A 19,893-nucleotide genomic window follows, 5' to 3' on the forward strand; every position below is an offset into this window, starting at 1 on the left:
ATGGGCTCCAGTAACCACTTAACATCGGGTGGGTTGTGAGCTCGTCCACCCATTTAAGCAATAACAAAAAAAAAAACTTAGGTGTAGACACTGTTTAAATTATACTTACCGAGATAAATCAAAGCAAGTTTTAGTTATCTCAGTCGGGAACAGTACGTAGTTAGAGTAGTATCTGTATTTTTCTGTACATTCTGACTGTTATTCGTAAATTATTTAAATCCTAAATTTTACCAGTACTTGTTTGACCTTCAGTTTTTGGAGTCTAGATTGATTTTATTCAAGCAGAAATTCACTTTTTTTTATTGCCCATCCGATAGTGAGTGGTTACCGTCGCCCATGGACTTCAGCAATGCCAGGGGCAAAGCCAAGCCAAGCCTACCGCTTAATACTCTCCACAAGCCTCGTTTGAAGAAGGACATGTCATAGCGCTCGGGAAACACCGTGGAGGGGAGCTCATTCCTTAGCCGGATGGTACGTGGCAAAAAATACCTCTGGAAATGCACTGTAGATGACCGCAGTGGTTCCAAGTAGTATGGATGAACTCTACTCCGGTGGCGGGCGGCGCGATGGTAAAAACGAGATGATAGTATCATCTCGAATAAAAATCTAGGCAGCAGTATAGTATTATTGATTTTTAATCAACACTATAATCATAATACTTCTTCTAGAATCGTAGCGTCGCCGCTAAAGGTTAATTCTTTCTTGAAATGGTACCTTTGTTAGATGTAGAGCAGAACAACCTTTACTTTTCAACATTACGGCGCAAACTGTACAAAACTCAATTGAATGAAGTTGTAAATTAGGTGTGACATCATTTGTGATGAAAATTAACGACGCGTTAACCAACTCTTATAATAACTATCTTTATAAAAGCTCTTAACAAATTAACATACATTTATTCATTTATTTTGAAATCGCAATGGCCTAAAGAAGGAGACGTGTGGTGTAATAAAATACGTACTTAACAAATGTTCACGAATGATATCCAGGGTGAAGGCAATAATAGGCGGCGTGCGTTCTCGCCGGGACGCCTCCCTGGGACCTGGAGGCGGGGGCGCTCACCGCCGATTATGCGTGGCGTTGTGACCTTCGCGACAGGGGGAACCACGTCCCGGAGAAGGAGCAATTAGAGCGTGGAGGCTCCAATCTCGGCGGTCTGTGTTGGATGCGTGGTCTCGCCGCTTGGTGAACCCGTCGGCCGGTATACGGACCGTCGAAGCGGTGCGCCCGGTCCTCGCGGAATGGACGAACCGTGACCAAGGGCGTCAACCTTCCGGTTGACGCAAATGCTTACCAGCCATGGGTGTTTCGGCCGGTACCTGTATCGCATCGCCCGGAGGGAACCGACGATGGAGTGTCACCACTATGACTGCGACGAGGACACGGTCGAGCATACGCTCGCACATTGCCCCGCATGGCTGGAGCAACGCCGTGTCCTTGTCTCGCAAATAGGACCGGACTTGTCGCTGCCGACTGTCGTGGCTACGATGCTCGGCAGCGATGAGTCCTGGAAGGCGATGCTCGACTTCTGCGAGTATACCATCTCGCAGAAGGAGGCGGCGGAACGAGAGGGGGAGAGCTCATCCCTCTCCGCACCTATCCGTCGCCGCCGAGCCGGGGGCCGTAGAAGGGCTTTTGCCCGACTCCGGCCCCTGTAAGAGGCGAACTCCCCCCGGTGAAGGTCAAGGGGCGACCTGAGGGGGTAGAGGCCGCGCGGCGCTCTACCAGCACTCTAGCGCGCTGCCAAGGAGTAATAGAGCGACCGGATGGTGGTGTATCGCGTCCCGACCCGGCGGGCTGGTTCTGGTCCAGCGGGGTATTCCGGGACACCAGCGGCACCGTCTGGGCAGCCTGACGGGCTGCCGTACCTAGAGGCCGACGTTTCAGGGCCTTTGATTCGCCTCGAAGGCTCCGTCGGCTAGGCGTCCTTGGGGTGAGCCGCGCTGTCTGGTTGTAGTGTTGACCGCGGTAGCCCCCCCCTCATCCGGGTTCTGGCCTCGGAGAGGATCGGACGGGGTGTAAAAGTGCAGGGGAGTCGTTTAGTGGATGGGCCCTAAAATCCTTGGGCCCGCGATCTGCTCTCAACACCTGCACCTGCTATTTCTGCCGTGAAGCAATATTGCGTTTCGGTTTGAAGGATGGGGCAGCCGTTGTCCTACTCTAAAAAGGGACAAGACTGTCTCAAGGTGGGTGGCGGTATTTACGTTGTTAATGTCTATGATCTCCAGTGACCACATATCAAGTGAACCGTGCGCTTTTTCACCCATTTAAGCAATAAAATAAATACAATCGTAATTTTTACAACTTTAGCTTATTATAACAAATTCAACAACAACAACAATAGCACAACAAATAAACAAACGAACAACTAAACTTACAACAAAACCAGGGCCGTATCCATTAAAACCATCGGGCCTGTTTTGTTAAGGTAAACAAAGTGGGCGCCCGTCAAAATCAAAATAATGAAAAGCTCGATTTGGACCAAAGCAATATCAGTACATTGAGAAGTGGCACTTAACGCAGCAGAACAAACCGGCGATGGAGCCGCGTAAACACGGAATTTCCATCCGACAGACGGTTTACAGGCCCGAGGTCATTCAAGTTTCATTACCGATAGCTCCGCCCTCGTAACTTATTCAGTTAGGGGCAGGTAACGCGTTTTAACATTCAATTTGCCACCTGAAGAAATGTTATGGCCGATGTAAACGTACTCGGCTAACATAACATGACCAATAATATATTTCTATACATCAATGTTTATTTTGACAAAAATACCTTTAATTTTATGAAACGATAATTGGGCTTTAATATCTTTTACATTTATATTTATTCTATCTTTTACATATGAATTCGTCGTGGCCTAAAGGATAAGACGTCCGGTGCATTCGTATGTAGCGATGCACCGGTGTTCGAATCCCGCAGGGGGGTACTAATTTTTCCAATGAAATACGTACTTAACAAATGCTCACGATTGACTTCCACGGTGAAGGAATAACATCGTGTAATAAAAATCAAACCCGCAAAACTATAATTTGCGTAATTACTGGTGGTAGGACGTCTTGTGAGTCCGCACGAGTAAGTACCACCACCCCGCCTATTTCTGTCGTGAATCAGTAATGCGTTTCGGTTTGAAAGGCGGGACAGCCGTTGTACTGTGAAAGTGAGACCTTACAACTCATGTCTCAAGTTGGGTGGCGACATTTACGTTGTAGTTGTCCATGGGCTCCGGTAACCACTTAATACTTAATTTGAAGTCGTCGTGGCCTAAAGGATAAGACGTCCGGTGCATTCGTATGAAGCGATGCACCGGTGTTCGAATCCCGCAGGCGGGTACCAATTTTTCTAATGAAATACGTACTCAACAAATGTTCACGATTGACTTCCACGGTGAAGGAATAACATCGTGTAATAAAAATCAAACCCGCAAAATTATAATTTGCGTAATCACTGGTGGTAGGACCTCTTGGGAGTCCGCACGGGTAGGTACCACCACCCCGCCTATTTCCGCCGTGAAGCAGTAATGCGTTTCGGTTCGAAGGGTGGGGTAGCCGTCGTAACTATACTGAGACCTTAGAACTTATATCTCGAGGTGGGTGGCGCATTTACGTTGTAGATGTCTATGGGCTCCAGTAACCACTTAGCATCAGGTGGGCTGTGAGCTCGTCCATCGACATAAACAATAAAAAAAAAAAAAAAATACCAGGCGGGATGTGAGCTCGTCCACCCAACTAAGCAATTTTTTTAACGTAATTGCACTTATTGGTACCTTCGTTAGCTCAGAATGCACTTTGTAGTACTTATCATACTAAAGCAGTCTACCATTACAAAGTTAAGAAAAAAAGTTAAACAGTCAACACACACTGCTCGAAATGGAGTCCCTGCTATGCGACACTTAGGTAATAAAACCAAGAAAGTAGTTTTAAGGAAACCCGCGACAGTCATTGCGGCCCCTATATTACCGCCTACAAAACCCTCCTTATTACACGGGACAAACAAGTTATTCTTTCGAATTGAAAACTTTCCACCCCACTAGCCATGCTGGGGATGTGGCCCATAAATTCCCGCCAATTTTGTTTTATTTCGCGATGCAGGCACGGTAATAAAAGTAAGCTGGACGTGAGACAAAGCCTCTAGCCGGGATTACGCGGCCATCGCAATGGATCACTGCAGCCTGTGATATGGCGCCTAAACAACGGCACCTGACTAACTGGCCGCTCATGTAATTGCCAGTTTAACTACCGTTTAAACACCGTGCGAGATTGGTCAACATTGTAAGAACGTTTAACACAGACTATGAACTTTGTTTAGGGCCATATTAAATTTTTAAGCCATTTGGTCACCACGATACATGTACATATGTGTATCTTACTAGATGGTACAATAAACATCGTGACCCTGGATAATCTGGATGAACCTAAAGACCACCATAATCCCTCACAGTATCGGTTAATAAGCTCCTCATATGGGGCATGCCGACCGGTGGGTCTTCAGTTTTCTGTAACCGATTTTCTTACTTCAGTTGGATCTTGCATCCAGGCTACTTGATTCCGAAACTCAATCTACTCTACACCTGATGACGTATAATTATTTATCTTTTTAAAGTTGCTTTTGGAAGTGAGTGACGATAGAGAAACTGTAGTGGCAGAGGGCAAACCAACGTTCACTTCTACTGTCAACTAGGACGTGAACTTGTTTTACTTCATCTTTTATCTTTCTTTTGTCTTGGTTTTTTTTTTTATTGCCTAGAAGTGTGGACGAGCTCACAGCCCACCTGGTGTTAAGTGGTTACTGGAACCCATAGACATCTACAACGTAAATGCGCCACCCACCTTGAGATATAAGTTCTAAGGTCTCAGTATAGTTACAACGGCTGCCCCACCCTTCAAACCGAAACGCATTACTGCTTCACAGCAGAAATAGGCGGGGCGGTGGCACCCACCCGTGCGGACTCACAAGAGGTCCTACCACCAGTAATTACGCAAATTATAATTTTGCGGGTTTCATTTTTATTACACGATGTTATTCCTTTACCGTGGAAGTCAATCGTGAGCAATTGTTAAGTACGTATTTCATTAGAAAAATTGGTACCCGCCTGCGGGATTCGAACACCGTTGCATCGCTATATACGAATGCACCGGACGTCTTATCCTTTAGGCCACGACGACTTGTTGTTGGTTTTGACCGGAACCACAGACCAGCTGGCCTATCGAGGATAAGCATCATGTTCTTGGCGTACCTTTGAATGGGCGGAGGTAGCTGCTCGTTCCCGAATCGGGAAAGGCTGCTTGGCCTTTTGCTTCTATGCAATTTTTAATGCGAAATTTTATGAAAATATAACTCCACCACCACCCTCCTCCTCCTCAATAAATTATACAATAAAGATCTAATTATGAGCTTTTACGGTTTAATCGTTCTTACTCAAACGATGAATTATACAAACGATAAAATATCAAAAGCTGTGCCATGTTACTTTTGAGTACCGTGAAGGATTTTCGAGTTTGTATTAGTCTGGATGGTACAACCTGTATTAGAGGGCAAATAATCATTATTCCTATGGAACTGCGATTGACTTCATGTCTCAAGGTGAATTGGTATTCATGTTGTACTTTCCAAGGGCTCCGCTTTCTATGAGGGGGTCCTTGAGCTCAATAAGAAATCAATAACAGCATGTCGTAATCTGAACAAACCGTAGGCCGCGTTCGCCTTGAAATAAGACTGACTTAATGACAATTTTGTAATATCGTCTCATACGCTTCTGTTACTGATTTATAATCAAGGAACGATAGGAACGAAGGAAACCAATGAATCAATTAATTTGTCTCTTACACATCAGCAGTAATCTTGACTTAATCCTTTCCAAAAATGGCAAATTTTTCTAAAAACCTTCTCATAACGCACTAATGTGAAGATAAACCATAAAATATCTGTAATTTAGCTATCGAAACAGTGGTGCCAACAGCAAAAAAGTTGTAGATTGTAGATTGTAGTTCGTTAATATTTAAGTTATAGATTCTTAGAAACTAATATTATTTTGTAATCACCCAAAGAAATTTTGTTCTTTATCTGTTTTTATTCCGAGGCTCCTCATTATCAAACGACTAAAACCAAGCCCAATACACCTCGATGACTGCAGCAAAATACATGAATTAGATATACAAATTCGTTGAATCTAATCGCACTGATATTCCGCATCTTGACAATACTATGATAAAAACATTCCCCAAAGCTGTAACAAGTACACGGTTTCCAGAACCTCAAATAAAAATTACGTGCGACTACATGGATAGCGAATAAACAAGTACAAAAACATTTCTTTTGAGTGGTTAACGACAAAGTGATAAACCATTACAATCATTAATTAATTGTTAGTATGTAATATAAAAATTTGTTATCGTCTTATTACACAGAAAACTTTTTATCATAGAGAAAAAATACACCTCTCAAACTATTTTGCAGACTTGAACAGGTGAGTCTATTATTGGAAGAAGTCCAAAAGCTAATCTGGGGTGTTGCTGTTGCAGGGTCACATCTGTGATCTCCGCTGATCTTCAATGTAGATGTAGAAGAATCGAACTAATATGAAAGTGTCATGTAAGCAGACCTGCGAGCCAAAACAAATCGAATGACTTTAATTTTATTCACCAAGATTCGCTTGTAGATTCTTATTCCAATCCAAAGTAAAGATCGTTTGTCTAAAAGTTTTCTAGACTATAAAGTTTTACTACACAACAAACACCGCTGTCTTAATGAAGTGTATTCGTCGGTAAGTTTAAGAAGTGCCAGGTGAAAGAAAGCTGTTTTTATGAAGACTAAAATAAAATCGCCACGCGTGAGTTACGACGCTGCGATGCAACCGCAGCATCTGCTGCGTCTTCGAACAAATCTACACCTTAATGCAAAGATGTAGTGTTTATTTTAAGTTGAGTTCCGTTTGCTTACAAAGAAACCTGGTTTACGGACAGTACTGCAACAGTAGCTGTGCCCAATGTTTGCGGTCCGCCATTTTAGCAACACGCCGAATTTAACTTCCACATAAAAATGAAACTAGTGTAGTTTACCATTTTGTATAGCTTGTTCACCTGACCATGTCTCACAATAATAACATCGTTTTGACGGAACGTAAGTTTTGATAGTATTTTGATGTAATTTTACATACAGCTCATAGAATAGATACGAACGTGCCAGTACCCAAGTCCATTCAAGGATAACATTTGGAATAAGTTTCAAGGGTAGAAATTTATGCTAGTATTCGTACATATTATTCCTGTTTAAAAGTATACTGTTTATGGCAGTACTGGTCCCTGAAGGTTACTGTAGACCATTGACGGCCATAAAACTTATTTTATATCTGCTGTCTCTGTAAAACGCGAATTTGAGACAGCTTCGCTGGTACTCACCCGTGCGGGTCACAGTACGCCCCTGCGTGGTGCATAATATGTATTTAAAATAAAATATGTCAAATTATTAGAAAACAAAGATATATATAAATAAAACTTCCCTGTGATACAAAACTAGAGTTTATGTATCACGTAATGGCACGTAAAACAATAAACCCGAAATACTTAATGTCCGGTAAGAAAGAGCGTGGGAGCCAATTAATTTTTGCCGAGGTCCGGTTTATGTTTTCCCGGAGAAATAAGGAGATTTAGCGGTGTCGCCCGGAGCCGACTCATAAAATGCCCGCTCGTAACCGGCAACGACCAGACCAACTAATGTTTCTCGAAGCACCTGTTAAATAAAGCTCGAAAGATACTATCCGGTACACAGATCTTTCTAATAGGTCGTATCAAAATACTTCACGGAAATTTGGATTCCGAAAACAATTTGTGGTCACGGTCTAAATCGTAATACACTATCGGTTTTTTTTTAAATTCTCAAGACATGCGATCTCTCCCGCACTTGTTAAAGTTAAGCTCATTTTCCTTCATAGCTCCCTAGTTTCTAGCCTAAAATGAGAAAATTTCGGTATCAATAGATTTTCCACTTTCTTTGCAGTGATCATATTTGCAATGCCAATAATATGTCTCTCGACGAGACGTAAAACTAAATGAATTGTAGATAAAGCATGTAGGCCCCGACACACAATGCGATGCTTTACAGTGTGCATAAAATTGCAACACACTCAAGTCATTGAGCTGCATTTTATTTTCCCAGAGCGGACGAAAAGGCCCGGCGATGACTAAATAATGACCAGGATAACGCAGTTTTGTTGCCGACTCCGTGCTGCGAATATATAAATAAACCCTCAAGGGAGTTTTAAAGATGCCGCCAAGAACTCCTGTCGAAACAAGTCGGGCTTAGAGAAATAGCGCCGTAAACCTCCCCATCCGCTGAGACGTCATTTTGCTCTTTGTAACGAACACCTACACAAAATACAAGGAACATCACAATTGAATATTTCAGTTTTTAGATGCTACGATATTCGAATATCAAGTACGCTCCAGACCTCAATTAAAGATAAAAAGGAGATCAATTTATTACGGTATATTTCATTACCATTTTTATTTAATGATATCGTGTCAAAAATTTGGTAACTGTCATTGTATCCAGCTTTCGATAGACACACATTCTTACTGGTGGTAGGACCTTTTGTGATTCCGCGCGGGTAGGTACCACCACTCTGACTATTTCTGCCGTGAAGCAGTAATGTGTTTCGGTTTGAAGGGCGGGGCAGCCGTTGTAACTATACTAAGATCTTAAAACTTATATCTCAAGGTGGGTGGCGCATTTACGTTGTAGATGTGTATGGGCTCCAGTAACCACTTAACACCAGGTGGGCTGTGAGCTCGTCCACCCATCTAGCCATAAAAAAATACCACATATTATGTTTGCAGTAAATTTCAAATACTGACGAACAAGATTTATCTTTAGGTTCTTAATTACCGTATGAATGGTTCGTGTTAGGAAAGGTTTATTTATTAACTTTTTTGTAGGTAGTCATTATAACACGAAAGTCATTTGTCTCCCGAAATCTAAGGTATCGAAACTACGCCTGCAGCAACTGGCACTACAACAATCACTGTCACCTCGAGAAATAAATCCAGTTAATGTGTAATTTCTCTTCTACCTACATTTTCTAAAATTTTATTTTTAGTATTGACATTTTTTCTTGTTAAAATTTCCATTAGCTTCAACCTGATGGTATAAAATATGTACTTCTATTTCAGTTTCGGGGAGGTTCTTTATGTCTTACATGAGTGATTACAGCTATCGGTAGATATTGCACGGTCCTTTTCCCGCAAAACGAGTGTTCTTCTACACTTTGTATGCCACACTTGATTTTTGGCATCATTATCCAATTTAGTGTCCTCTTTCTCCAGTATAAAATTAAAACGCTCTAAAATGAGTTTGAATTCGAAAGTTCTGGTAAGGTGACCTTAGCTATTCAAGTAGTAATGACATTTACTTTGTGGAGTCGGTGATTTCTGATAACTAGTGTGCTTATTGCGAGTTTTTTAATGTTCTCGATAGCGTAAAAGTTAGCTCATATTTGTATGAAATGGGATCGTTTGCGTACGTTTACCGCTAGGGGCGCTGTTCCAACTGCATACAAAATTGGCTTAACTTCTACGCTATCGACAACGTTAAGAAACTCGCACTAAGCACACAGATATCACTGGACGGGATGACGGCGATCTGCCCATCGTCAACAACATCCTCAGTCCGCAATAAATAAAAAGTAAGACAAGTTAATATCACCATTTATAATCAGTTTAATTACCGCATCTAACAAAAGTACCAAAAAGAACAGACCCACGCATTTGCCAGAACAAAAAGAACGTAATAAAGCTTTTAAAAATAGCTGTCATTAAAATTGCTTCATGAAGGGTTTCCTTAAATTACGAGCAATTTTCGAGGATTTAATTGGTTCAGCTTAGCAGAGGTGGAGCTCTAGTCCAAACTGTGATTCTACGGCGTTAAAATATTAAAACTTTAATTGTATCCCGCGCCGCTCCACAGCCGTAAAGATGCCGGCGGGGCGCGCCTTTGATACACTATTAATGCAATTGTTCGAAAACAGCGCGAGGCAATAAAATTTAGCCTTCAGGTAGAATATTCCGCCCCACTTCGCAGCCGTGGCTGTAATTTTTCGCATTGCGGATCTCCACTGAACATAGTTCATTACTTTATTTCACGGGTTTTTTTTTTTGTTTTTTTTTTTACGACAATGAGTCCATTTTTAACGAGATTGCTCGAATGAAGTCTGCCGGATTTAAACTGGAAAACATAAAAATACGAAGATCTCCTATCCTACTTTTCTCGGAAATTATCTCCGCCACATAAAAACAACACGTAGGAATGCAGCTCGCCCGTAATTGACAAGAGGAAATACTGTGATCTCAGTTTACGGCGGGTAAGATATATCTAAAGGATTTAGAACTACTCAATGTGAAACGTAAAATGTTTATACTTGTCTTAAACTTTAAAATTTTATACTGAGATGTATATTCGAGGCGGGCTCGTGCAAGAAAATATTTTCATAGCATCTGCAGAGTGAAAATTCATGCTGCAACTACTTTAAGAAACAAACTTTTGAATGAGTTCAGAAATATACTATGTGCACCGTTCTGATATGTATTCAACTTTTTTAATAAACTCGAAAATTTTATAAGAAAAAAGGGACACGATAATGAAACACAAAATCAATAATTAACATAATGACTTTTATTTCTATTGTTTTGTTTATCTGAATAATATTAATCTTTAGCAGTGAGCTTATCGTCTTAAAACTAAATTGCTATGATGCGTTATTATATACAAATGATACATCTCATTATCACTAAATAACATAACATACATGAAATAATTAATGAAATTTGCGTTTTTAAAATTAAACCTAATTCGATTTCAAATAAAATTTTATCACATTCTCGGAAAGTATCGTAAAAATTATATTATGATACTTTGGTAATATTTTATTTATAACCGTACTGGAACATTCCTGCATTATATACAGTTAAAACGCAAAAAGACAGAAATCTGTACGTTTTTTCTAAATAACATCTCCAAATGACGTAAGCACCACTCGAATTATTAAATTATTTATAAATACATATTACAATTTTGTGATATTTGGTCTTTGTGAAAAACATTAAGTTCCTTATATATTATTATTATTATCATGTATTAAACACTGCCACGCCTGGGAAGACGGCAGGACACACTCCGGCGAGGTGGGCAACAATCGGCCGGAGCGTTAGGGACTATTGGGAGAGAAACCGGCGAACTATACGGGCATTGTCGAGCAAGACTGCTTTTTGCATTTGGGCCACCACCGACTTTTTATTGAGACCAAGCCTCTTATTATTATTATTATTATTATTATTATTATTATTGTTTATTAAACAATAATAAAATTATGACTATTTAACGGATACTAACTTCATTAATTATCAAATTATATTTCCCACCAAGGTATTGATTAAAATTAACTAATTATACTCTATCATGTGAAGATCAATTAAAACTAAATAAATTAATACATTTTTGTGTAAACTGTCTTCATAAAAATTATGTACTTCCATATAATTGAAATTGATTTTATTTTATGATAAATTTAAATAGGAAAATAACCAATATCAATTTTTCGGTACTTAATTACTGTAATTACTGGTGGTAGGACCTCTTGTGAGTCCGCACGGGTAGGTACCACCACACTGCCTATTTCTGCCGTGAAGCAGTAATGCGTTTCGGTTTGAAGGGTGGGGCAGCCGTTGTAACTATACTGAGACCTTAGAACTTATATCTCAAGGTGGGTGGCGCATTTACATTGTAGATGTCTATGGGCTCCAGTAACCACTTAACACCAGGTGGGCTGTGAGCTCGTCCACCCATCTAAGCAATTAAAAAAAAAAAAAATTAATTACTTAAATTCATACTGTTGTTGAACGCAAGCGAAGCACCTACATTTTAACTAGTCTCATATAATTTTTTTTTTTTTTTTAAAACAGCCAAACATTGTAAACGTCTCTCGTATACGACATCAATAAAATATCTCTTTGGATCGTATTATTATTATGATTTTACAAATAGATTCTCGTAAACTAAAACTTTTAATACTCTGTGAAAATTTATTGTCGTCACATACCCAAGAATGTATGTACGTTATATTTATTTAAGATGATTTTTGTATTGTTAATTATGTATTTGATTGTGCATTAAATTTATTTGAAGTAAATTTGAAATTAATTACATTTTAATGGAATTTACTAATTATTATTAGTACTATTATTATTATTATTTGTAACGGTGTTAATTAAATTCATAAAATTTAATTTTTTTGTAATTACTTCTTCAGCGTGATTCTCAATCTTGTGTTTAAATGTGTTCGTTATGTGTAATTATTCATCAGTGTGTTGACTGATTACTTTTTAATGAATCCGAGTACCATAGAAGAAGCTTCGTCAGAAAAGAGTTGAATTTTTCGAGTTCGGTAAGTACACATTAGGACTTTTTTTTAGTGAGTCTCCAATAGTTACTGCTAGTAACTTTGTCTTGTGATGTGAAGTTTCTCTGTTTCCAACTATTTAGATTCTAGATATCAAAAATAGGAAGCCCATCATAACACTCTCGTCTCGACACGCAAATAATTAACAACTCCGAGGTCGTCTTAAAGCTCGGTCGTAATTTTTTTGAAAATTTAACATTTTTATTTTCTGAAATTTACGATATGTATAATAAGTTAAAATGTTGCTGATGAAATTTACTAAATCACAATTAAGGCAACAATTTTATAATATTCATTGCACAAGCAATTACGTTTTTGACTTAATTAATTTATGATATTTTAATAAACTACTTATTTTTACTCTGGTGGTAGGACCTCTTGTGAGTCCGCACGGGTAAGCACCACCACCCTGCCTATTTCTGCCGTGAAACAGTAATTCGTTTCGGTTTGAAGGGTGGGTCAGCCGTTGTAACTATACTGAGACCTTAGAACTTATATCTCAAGGTGGGTGACGCATTTGCGTTATAAATGTCTATGGGCTCCAGTAACCACTTAACACCAGGTGGGCTGTGAGCTCGTCCACCAATCTAAGCAATAAATAAAAAATTTACACACACATAATAAAATACGACTATTGTTTTCATTCGCAGTACCAAGTTGTCCTACGCACTTTCTTATCACCGGAACGGCGAACCTCACCGGGGACACCGCGCAGTGAATTATCTGAAAACGAAATATTTGTAAAGTTGAAAATTAAAACATAATTAATATTTAACCTTATCTATCTATACTAAAATATAAATCTACAGTGGTTTTTACGGATGTAAACTTGGTATCCATGTAGAAAATACATGTACTTAATGGATAGGCTAATATTTTGTATGAGTGTTGGACTTCTTACACCAGTTGCGGGGGCATTAATGGTGATAATCTTTGTGGGGGTGAGAAATAATAATGTTAATTTTAAATGCCCAGCGAAGCGGACGGGTACAGCTAGTAATATATAAATCTACAGTGGTTTTTACGGATGTTCCGTTATAACTACTGACTGAACCATGCATCCGATTGAATTGTAACTTCGTAACCATGTAGAAAATATATGTAATTAATGGATACGCTAATATTTATATGAGTGTTGGACTCCCTTATAATAATAATGTTAATTTTAAATGCCCAGCGAAGCGAGCGAGTACGGCTAGTGGAATGATATTTCTAAACCTTAATAAGCGCTTGCTCCGCGTTGATTGTCAAAACTTACGGCTAATACTCATGTGTTATCACTTTTAAGTAGGTACACACAATAGATACTACACGTAATTAATAGACTGACTTGAAGACTAATAGAGTCTTGCTTGTTATAAACTCATCGTATTTATTTTATGTTACTACAAAACGGCTATATAAGAAACAATCATCAGTAGTATAATATTTTAAATATGAAAATATATTTGTTGGAAAACTTTTAAAAGTCAAGAAAATCGTTTTATTCCTTCACAATGTTAAAAACAATACTATGTCCTAAGCTGAATTGAAATCACAAAAATCACAAAAAACTATTTTAAAAAAACTTTGACCTCATGTCATGTCTCTATAGACCTCTCTAGACTTCGACAGCATTAACACCGTTTTTATTTGGTCGAGAATATTCGAAATGTCTGTTCAAAAACCTTCAGATTAACCGTACGTTAAGGACTTGGATTAAATTATTCGATAAAGACGAAAGCAATATAGCAAGTAAAGACATTAAAAGCACTGAAGGAAGAAAGGAGGCTGTTAAATCAAAGTTTAAACAATGGCACCCAATAAGAGTCCTAGCACGCAGTAACTCAATCATTCACCATTAAACCTGTCACCGAAGGAAGCCTCTAGACTCAATCCATGAGATTGCTTTGTTTACATAGCGAGAACTTTCCCCACAATAAACCGAAAAACAACTAACGGGGGCCGAAGAGTAATAAGAAAGTTTCTTTTCGTAATTAAAGCTTGACTTATTGGTGAGTTGTAACTACGAACTGATCATTACCCTGATCCGTTTCAAAAACAAAGCGGTCATGCGTTTTGTTTTGAAGGACTGTTATTCCAAAGCTATAAGAACTAACTTTGGTAATGGTAGGCAGTGACTTGGCTATACTCATGGCATTGCTGACACTAATGAATGACGGTAACCACATACCATGTGGGCCGTATGCTCGTCTGTCTACAAAGACAATAAAAAATCACTTTTATACCAGCGGTATTCATGTTGTAGTGTTTTTCGGGTATGGTATCCAATAACGTGTCAGATGATGTTTTAGAATATCCCGATATAATATTCGGAAAATTTATTAATCATTATCATTTATCATTTTTATTATACATTTTCGTCAAATTTCAATCGATTTGTGTTCAAAACTTCTTCACCTCGGAATCAGAATATATCGTTAAATTCAAAAAAAAAACAAACGTCTTGAATTGAGTACAATTGTAAATGTAATGACGGTCCCGCTCCATTTCAAGGTAAAGCAAATAGTTCACGTGAACAAACACGCATGTGACCAGAAGGTGTGTATAATGAAAGCCAAACAAACATGACTACAAATATTTGGAAGCGTGCCCAAAGTGTACTGACCTACAAAGCAATTCATTGGTGCAACTTCACTAGAACGAAACCATCTAACAGACCTGCGGTAAAGACGGAATATTTAAATAATCATATAAGTTGTTGAATAGCCAATAGTAAAATCGGAAACCACAAAAACTGGCCTTACACATACATACACATACAGCTGTCATACGAAATATACGTCATACGTCATATTTACGAAAAACTTTGGTAAAACTATGTACTACTTTTAATTCATGTACAAACGCGTATATGTATATTGGCTATGACTGATTCACCATTTCAAGTGTATGTTATTATTATCATAAGACATTTACTTATTGAACTACAAACATGCAATAAACATGAAACTCTTAGTACATGCCTTACAAATTATACTTTTTTTTGTATAATAATAAGAATAATAACGTACACTGCACATTGAAGATATTTAACAAAAAATGAGATATAAACACGGTTATGTAATAGTATGTTCTTTAAATATTACAAAGCTTACTTTAAAAAAAAACTTGTCAAATTTTTTCCGAGGTTATCGCAAATCACAAAAGAGGCAATAATAACCTCAAAAATGATTTAGCGTTTTGTTGAATCAATAGTACAATAGTACCTAACCGAAGGAGGAGCAATGAGTGTGTTGAAATGAAAATTACCAGCTGCTACTTTAAAAGCAGGCAAATATATGTGGTAGAAGTAGAAAATATACTTGAAAGAATTTCTAGAATATTCTCAGCTTAAAAAAACACGTTGATTAAAGATAATATTTTCTACAAAAAAAAGCAAGTGAAAGAAAAAAAACGTTTTTTGATAAAAATCCAATAGTACTACATAACAATATATTATAAAATGTTATATTATAGCAATTACGTATATTATGGTAAGTATAGTAGGTAGTTAACAAATAAAAAAAATACAGATCAGTCGAATTTCGCTTTTCTCTTATTTCACAAATTCAAATATTTTTGTTTTTGGACTCACTCACAGGCGAATGCGGGATAAAGTCGCAAAGGTATTCTATAATGCAATAAGTGGCGAATGTTTCATTATAATAATGGTGCTTTGATAATATTTACTTAAAGTAAGTGTAATATTGTACTTAATATAATATAATATACAAGTATCCGTAAAAATAAGAAATAGCTTTGAAGAAATTCTCTGATAATTATGTTGATTGAAATTTTGTTAGACAATATATATCTGTTCGTTTTTTATTTAATTGAATTTTTAACCCAAACTTTACATACTTGGTGCAAAATGAAGGGTGCATATAACTATTTGATAGAAACAACGCCTGCACCACGTTTAATACCAAAAACACAAAATCCGTACATTTGTGGAGGAAAACACACCATTGGGAAGACCATTTAAGAGGAAAATTCATTTCTGAACTTTATAATCAATACAAATAAGTATAAAACTAAACAGTCACTTGGATGACAAAATGCGGATTTCTAAAAATTTCTTATAGTTTAAAGGATGATAGCAAAAACTCATGTCAATTTGCGTACGATTTATTCGCATACCATTTATATGCAAATAGGACCACCGTGGTATCTATTTCTATCGGTTTGGACGGTGTGATCACCACTATAAAATTAGTTGACGGCGCTCAACGTGAGTGATCATGTATATTACTTCCATTGCAATACAATAGGAGTGCTTGTGAATGAGTATGTAATAGCTATATGTTCTTGGTCCGAAACACTTACATTTGTCATCGTTCCTTTCCGAATCGACGGAGGCTTGACTGTCCATTGAAACCATCGATATCCGTTTGCTTCGCTGCTGTTGAAGAAGCTCTGAAAACAAAATACGACACCAGTGAAAAATAGTTCTAAATATTTCACGTTGTGGAAGCTTTGAGGATTTTTCTTGAATTTGCCGTTCCTAAAGAAATAACAAAATTGTTCTACAAATATTTTCAAAATTTCAACAACCGATTAGTTGGGTACTGATTTGAAAAACAAGGTGGTTCATATTTTAACTTGAATGCGACTTAATGTACTAAGGTAAGTTTAAAAGGGCACCCGCCATCACTTGCCGTCTGAGCTCACTGTCGTATTTTTTTTTATTGCTTAGATGGGTGGACGAGCTCACATGCCACCTTGTGTTAAGTGGTTACTGGAGCCCATAGACATCTACAACGTAAATGCGCCACCCACCTTGAAATATAGGTTCTAAGGTCTCAGTATAGTTACAACGGCTGCCCCACCCTTCAAATCGAAGCGCATTACTGCTTCACGGCAGAAATAGGCGGGTTGGTGGTACCTACCCGTGCGAACTCACAAGAGGTCCTACCAGTCGTATCTATTAAATGTCTTCTACGATTAATATTTTGGGGCTAAAAAATCGAATAATTTTTTTTAAATCGGATCTGACATACAATTCATATCTACAAACTATCTGTATATCTGTAGGTATAAATTGTAAACACATTTTCCGTGTATTCAGCTTATCGATGCCGCACCTGACTGAACTGATAATAATTCGATAGACTCATATTCTAAGAATACATTTAGAATACGCTCACTATTTGATTCGTTCGTGTTATGGCAATACCTATTAAGTTGAATTGCCTCAAATCAAATCTTGGAGTAAATCAGAATTTCAACCAAACTTATTAAGTTTAAGTCGATAAATTAAACTTTAATTTGAACATGATAAGTTTTTAAAGTGTATTACAAGCGACATTTAATTTTTATGTACAACATTTATTATTTGAATCTTAAGGAATTTCTAGCAAACCCAAAACGCACATACACAATATAAGTGTATTCTTTTAGGAAATGATAAATGCAAATACATTGATAATGCAACCTAATATAATGCAGCCTAAACATTTTGAACCAAAACTAAAAAAAATATTGAATTGCACACGATTTAAGACAATTAATACTTGAAAGCTAGCTAGATAACGTGAAATGAATGTAGATTATTTTCTCTAAAACTGTGCAACAGAACATTCTAAAGACCAAATATCAGAATTGCTGTTCACTATCATTATATTTTTTTATTAAAATCATCTAACTACATTGACTCCTAGTGTTTCTTAACACAGTCTTACAGCATGATTGTAATCATTGTAAGCTTATTAGTAATGTATGGAAAGTGTACTTTCTTTAATTTGAATTTGCCACACTCGCGCTATTGGAAAGGGAGTTCGGGTGTAATGTGGAATTTTAATGAGGCAGCGGCGACAGAGATAAAAACTAAAAATATAGCGTTGAGTGAAGTAAAAGTATTAGGGGTGATTCCCATCTACAATTATATTACTAAATTACAATAAAACAGAATTTAACTTTCGTTTCTTTGTTATGAGCAACACATAAACTAACTAATAGAACCAATAAACATTATAGTCGTAGAAACTTATTAATTAAAAGTCATAATAATATCAAGGGGGTGCAAGGTTATTTGGATAAACGACATTGCGCTAAATACGCGACATTTCGTCTTCTCGCATTAAAACTGTATAATCTCACAACTTACTAATTTTACAGGAGAGGGTTTTAAAGGTTTAACATGTAATATATTTGATATTAATCATCTTTGTAACATTTATTTTTTTACCATGTACATTATCTGTCTTTTAAAGTAAGATAAAATTATGTATTAATTTTGTTAAGTCAAAACATAGGTAGACTAAATAAATAAATAAACTAAAACTAAACTACGCTCTCTTGACAGTATTTATGAGAAAAATTCTGGTGATACGAAATGTTTACGCAGATTAACTCAATTTCGAATATATTTGGAAATTGTACACTTTTAATGCGAAAAGGCGATTTATCTTTGTAATTAAAGGTGCGTTTTATTTGGTATTAGCATTCGATATTTTAATTAAACTTCAATAAAGTTTATTCCATTGAAATAGCTGAAGAAGTTTTTATTTTTTTTATTGCCCTTGTAGGCAGACGAGCATACGGCCCACCTGATGGTGAGTGGTTACCGTCGCCCATGGACTTCAGCAATGCCAGGGGCAGAGCCAAGCCGCTGCCTACCGCTTAATACTCTCCACAAGCCTCGTTTGAAGAAGGACATGTCATAGCGCTCGGGAAACACCGCGGAGGGGAGCTCATTCCATAGCCGGATGATACGTAGCAAAAAAGATATCTGGAAACGCACTGTGGATGACCGCAGTGGCTCCAGGTAGTATGGATGAACTCTACTCCGGTGGCGGGCGGTGCGATGGTAAAAACGAGATGCCGGTATCGTCTCGAACAATTCCTCAGAGCACTCCCCATGGAACATACGGTACAAAACACAGAGGGAACCGAAGTCCCTCCGCAGACCCAGAGGTTCCAAACGATCCGTGAGAATGGGATTATCGACAATCCGAACGGCCCTCCTCTGTATGGAGTCAAATGGAAGATTTTGATTTTTTTATATGATTTTATTTCCAAATTTTAGTTAATGGCTCTCCTGTAAAGTTGCAAATGTCGCTTAAACAAAATAGCTTTCACCCCTCGGTATATTGTTTCAAAGAGCCCGTTCACAATAATCTGTTTGTTTATAAATTTGCTGTTTATAATATGTTTTTATTAGTTTCGTATGTCTGTTTGTATATAACGGAATCTATGAACGTAATTTTCAACGCCTTCAAATCATTCGCCTATGGATTAAAAAATAAATAATAGTTTAAAAAAAACTAACCCTTCTACTCATATCTGTTCATAAAATATTTATAGCTACTGATACCATGCACCCCACGTTTTTTTTTACAATATAATCATTTTTTCTTACACTATTTTTAATTCAAATTTATTAAAATTTATTTTCTATTTTTTAGTTGTATTTTCTATAAAAGCGTCTTTTGTTAGTTTTTTTTAAACTATTATTAATTTTT

At 37.5% G+C, this 19,893-nt stretch overlaps 1 protein-coding gene and 1 pseudogene across 2 annotated transcripts in view; both read right to left on the reverse strand.

Annotated features, from left to right (window-relative positions):
* Positions 1-961: 961 nt before the first annotated feature.
* On the reverse strand, positions 962-7,003 carry LOC149503091 (uncharacterized; annotated as a pseudogene).
* A 4,920-nt stretch (positions 7,004-11,923) lies between these two features.
* LOC114240147 (uncharacterized) overlaps positions 11,924-19,893 on the reverse strand; it is a 39,676-nt gene continuing 31,706 nt past the window's right edge. The window contains exons 7-9 of one of the 2 annotated variants that reach the window (XM_089740240.1): positions 16,757-16,846; positions 15,057-15,109; positions 11,928-13,171 (exon numbers count right to left, since the gene is read on the reverse strand). In XM_089740240.1, the coding sequence (XP_089596366.1) occupies positions 15,069-15,109; positions 16,757-16,846 (131 nt within the window). In that variant the 3' untranslated portion in view covers positions 11,928-13,171; positions 15,057-15,068. Of the gene's footprint in view, positions 13,172-15,056; positions 15,110-16,756; positions 16,847-19,893 lie in introns of both variants that reach the window. The other variant, XM_028170597.2, reaches the window with a different exon arrangement.

Source organism: Bombyx mandarina, chromosome 04, assembly GCF_030267445.1.
Source record: "Bombyx mandarina strain Sakado chromosome 04, ASM3026744v2".
NCBI classification, from domain to species: Eukaryota; Metazoa; Arthropoda; class Insecta; order Lepidoptera; family Bombycidae; genus Bombyx; species Bombyx mandarina.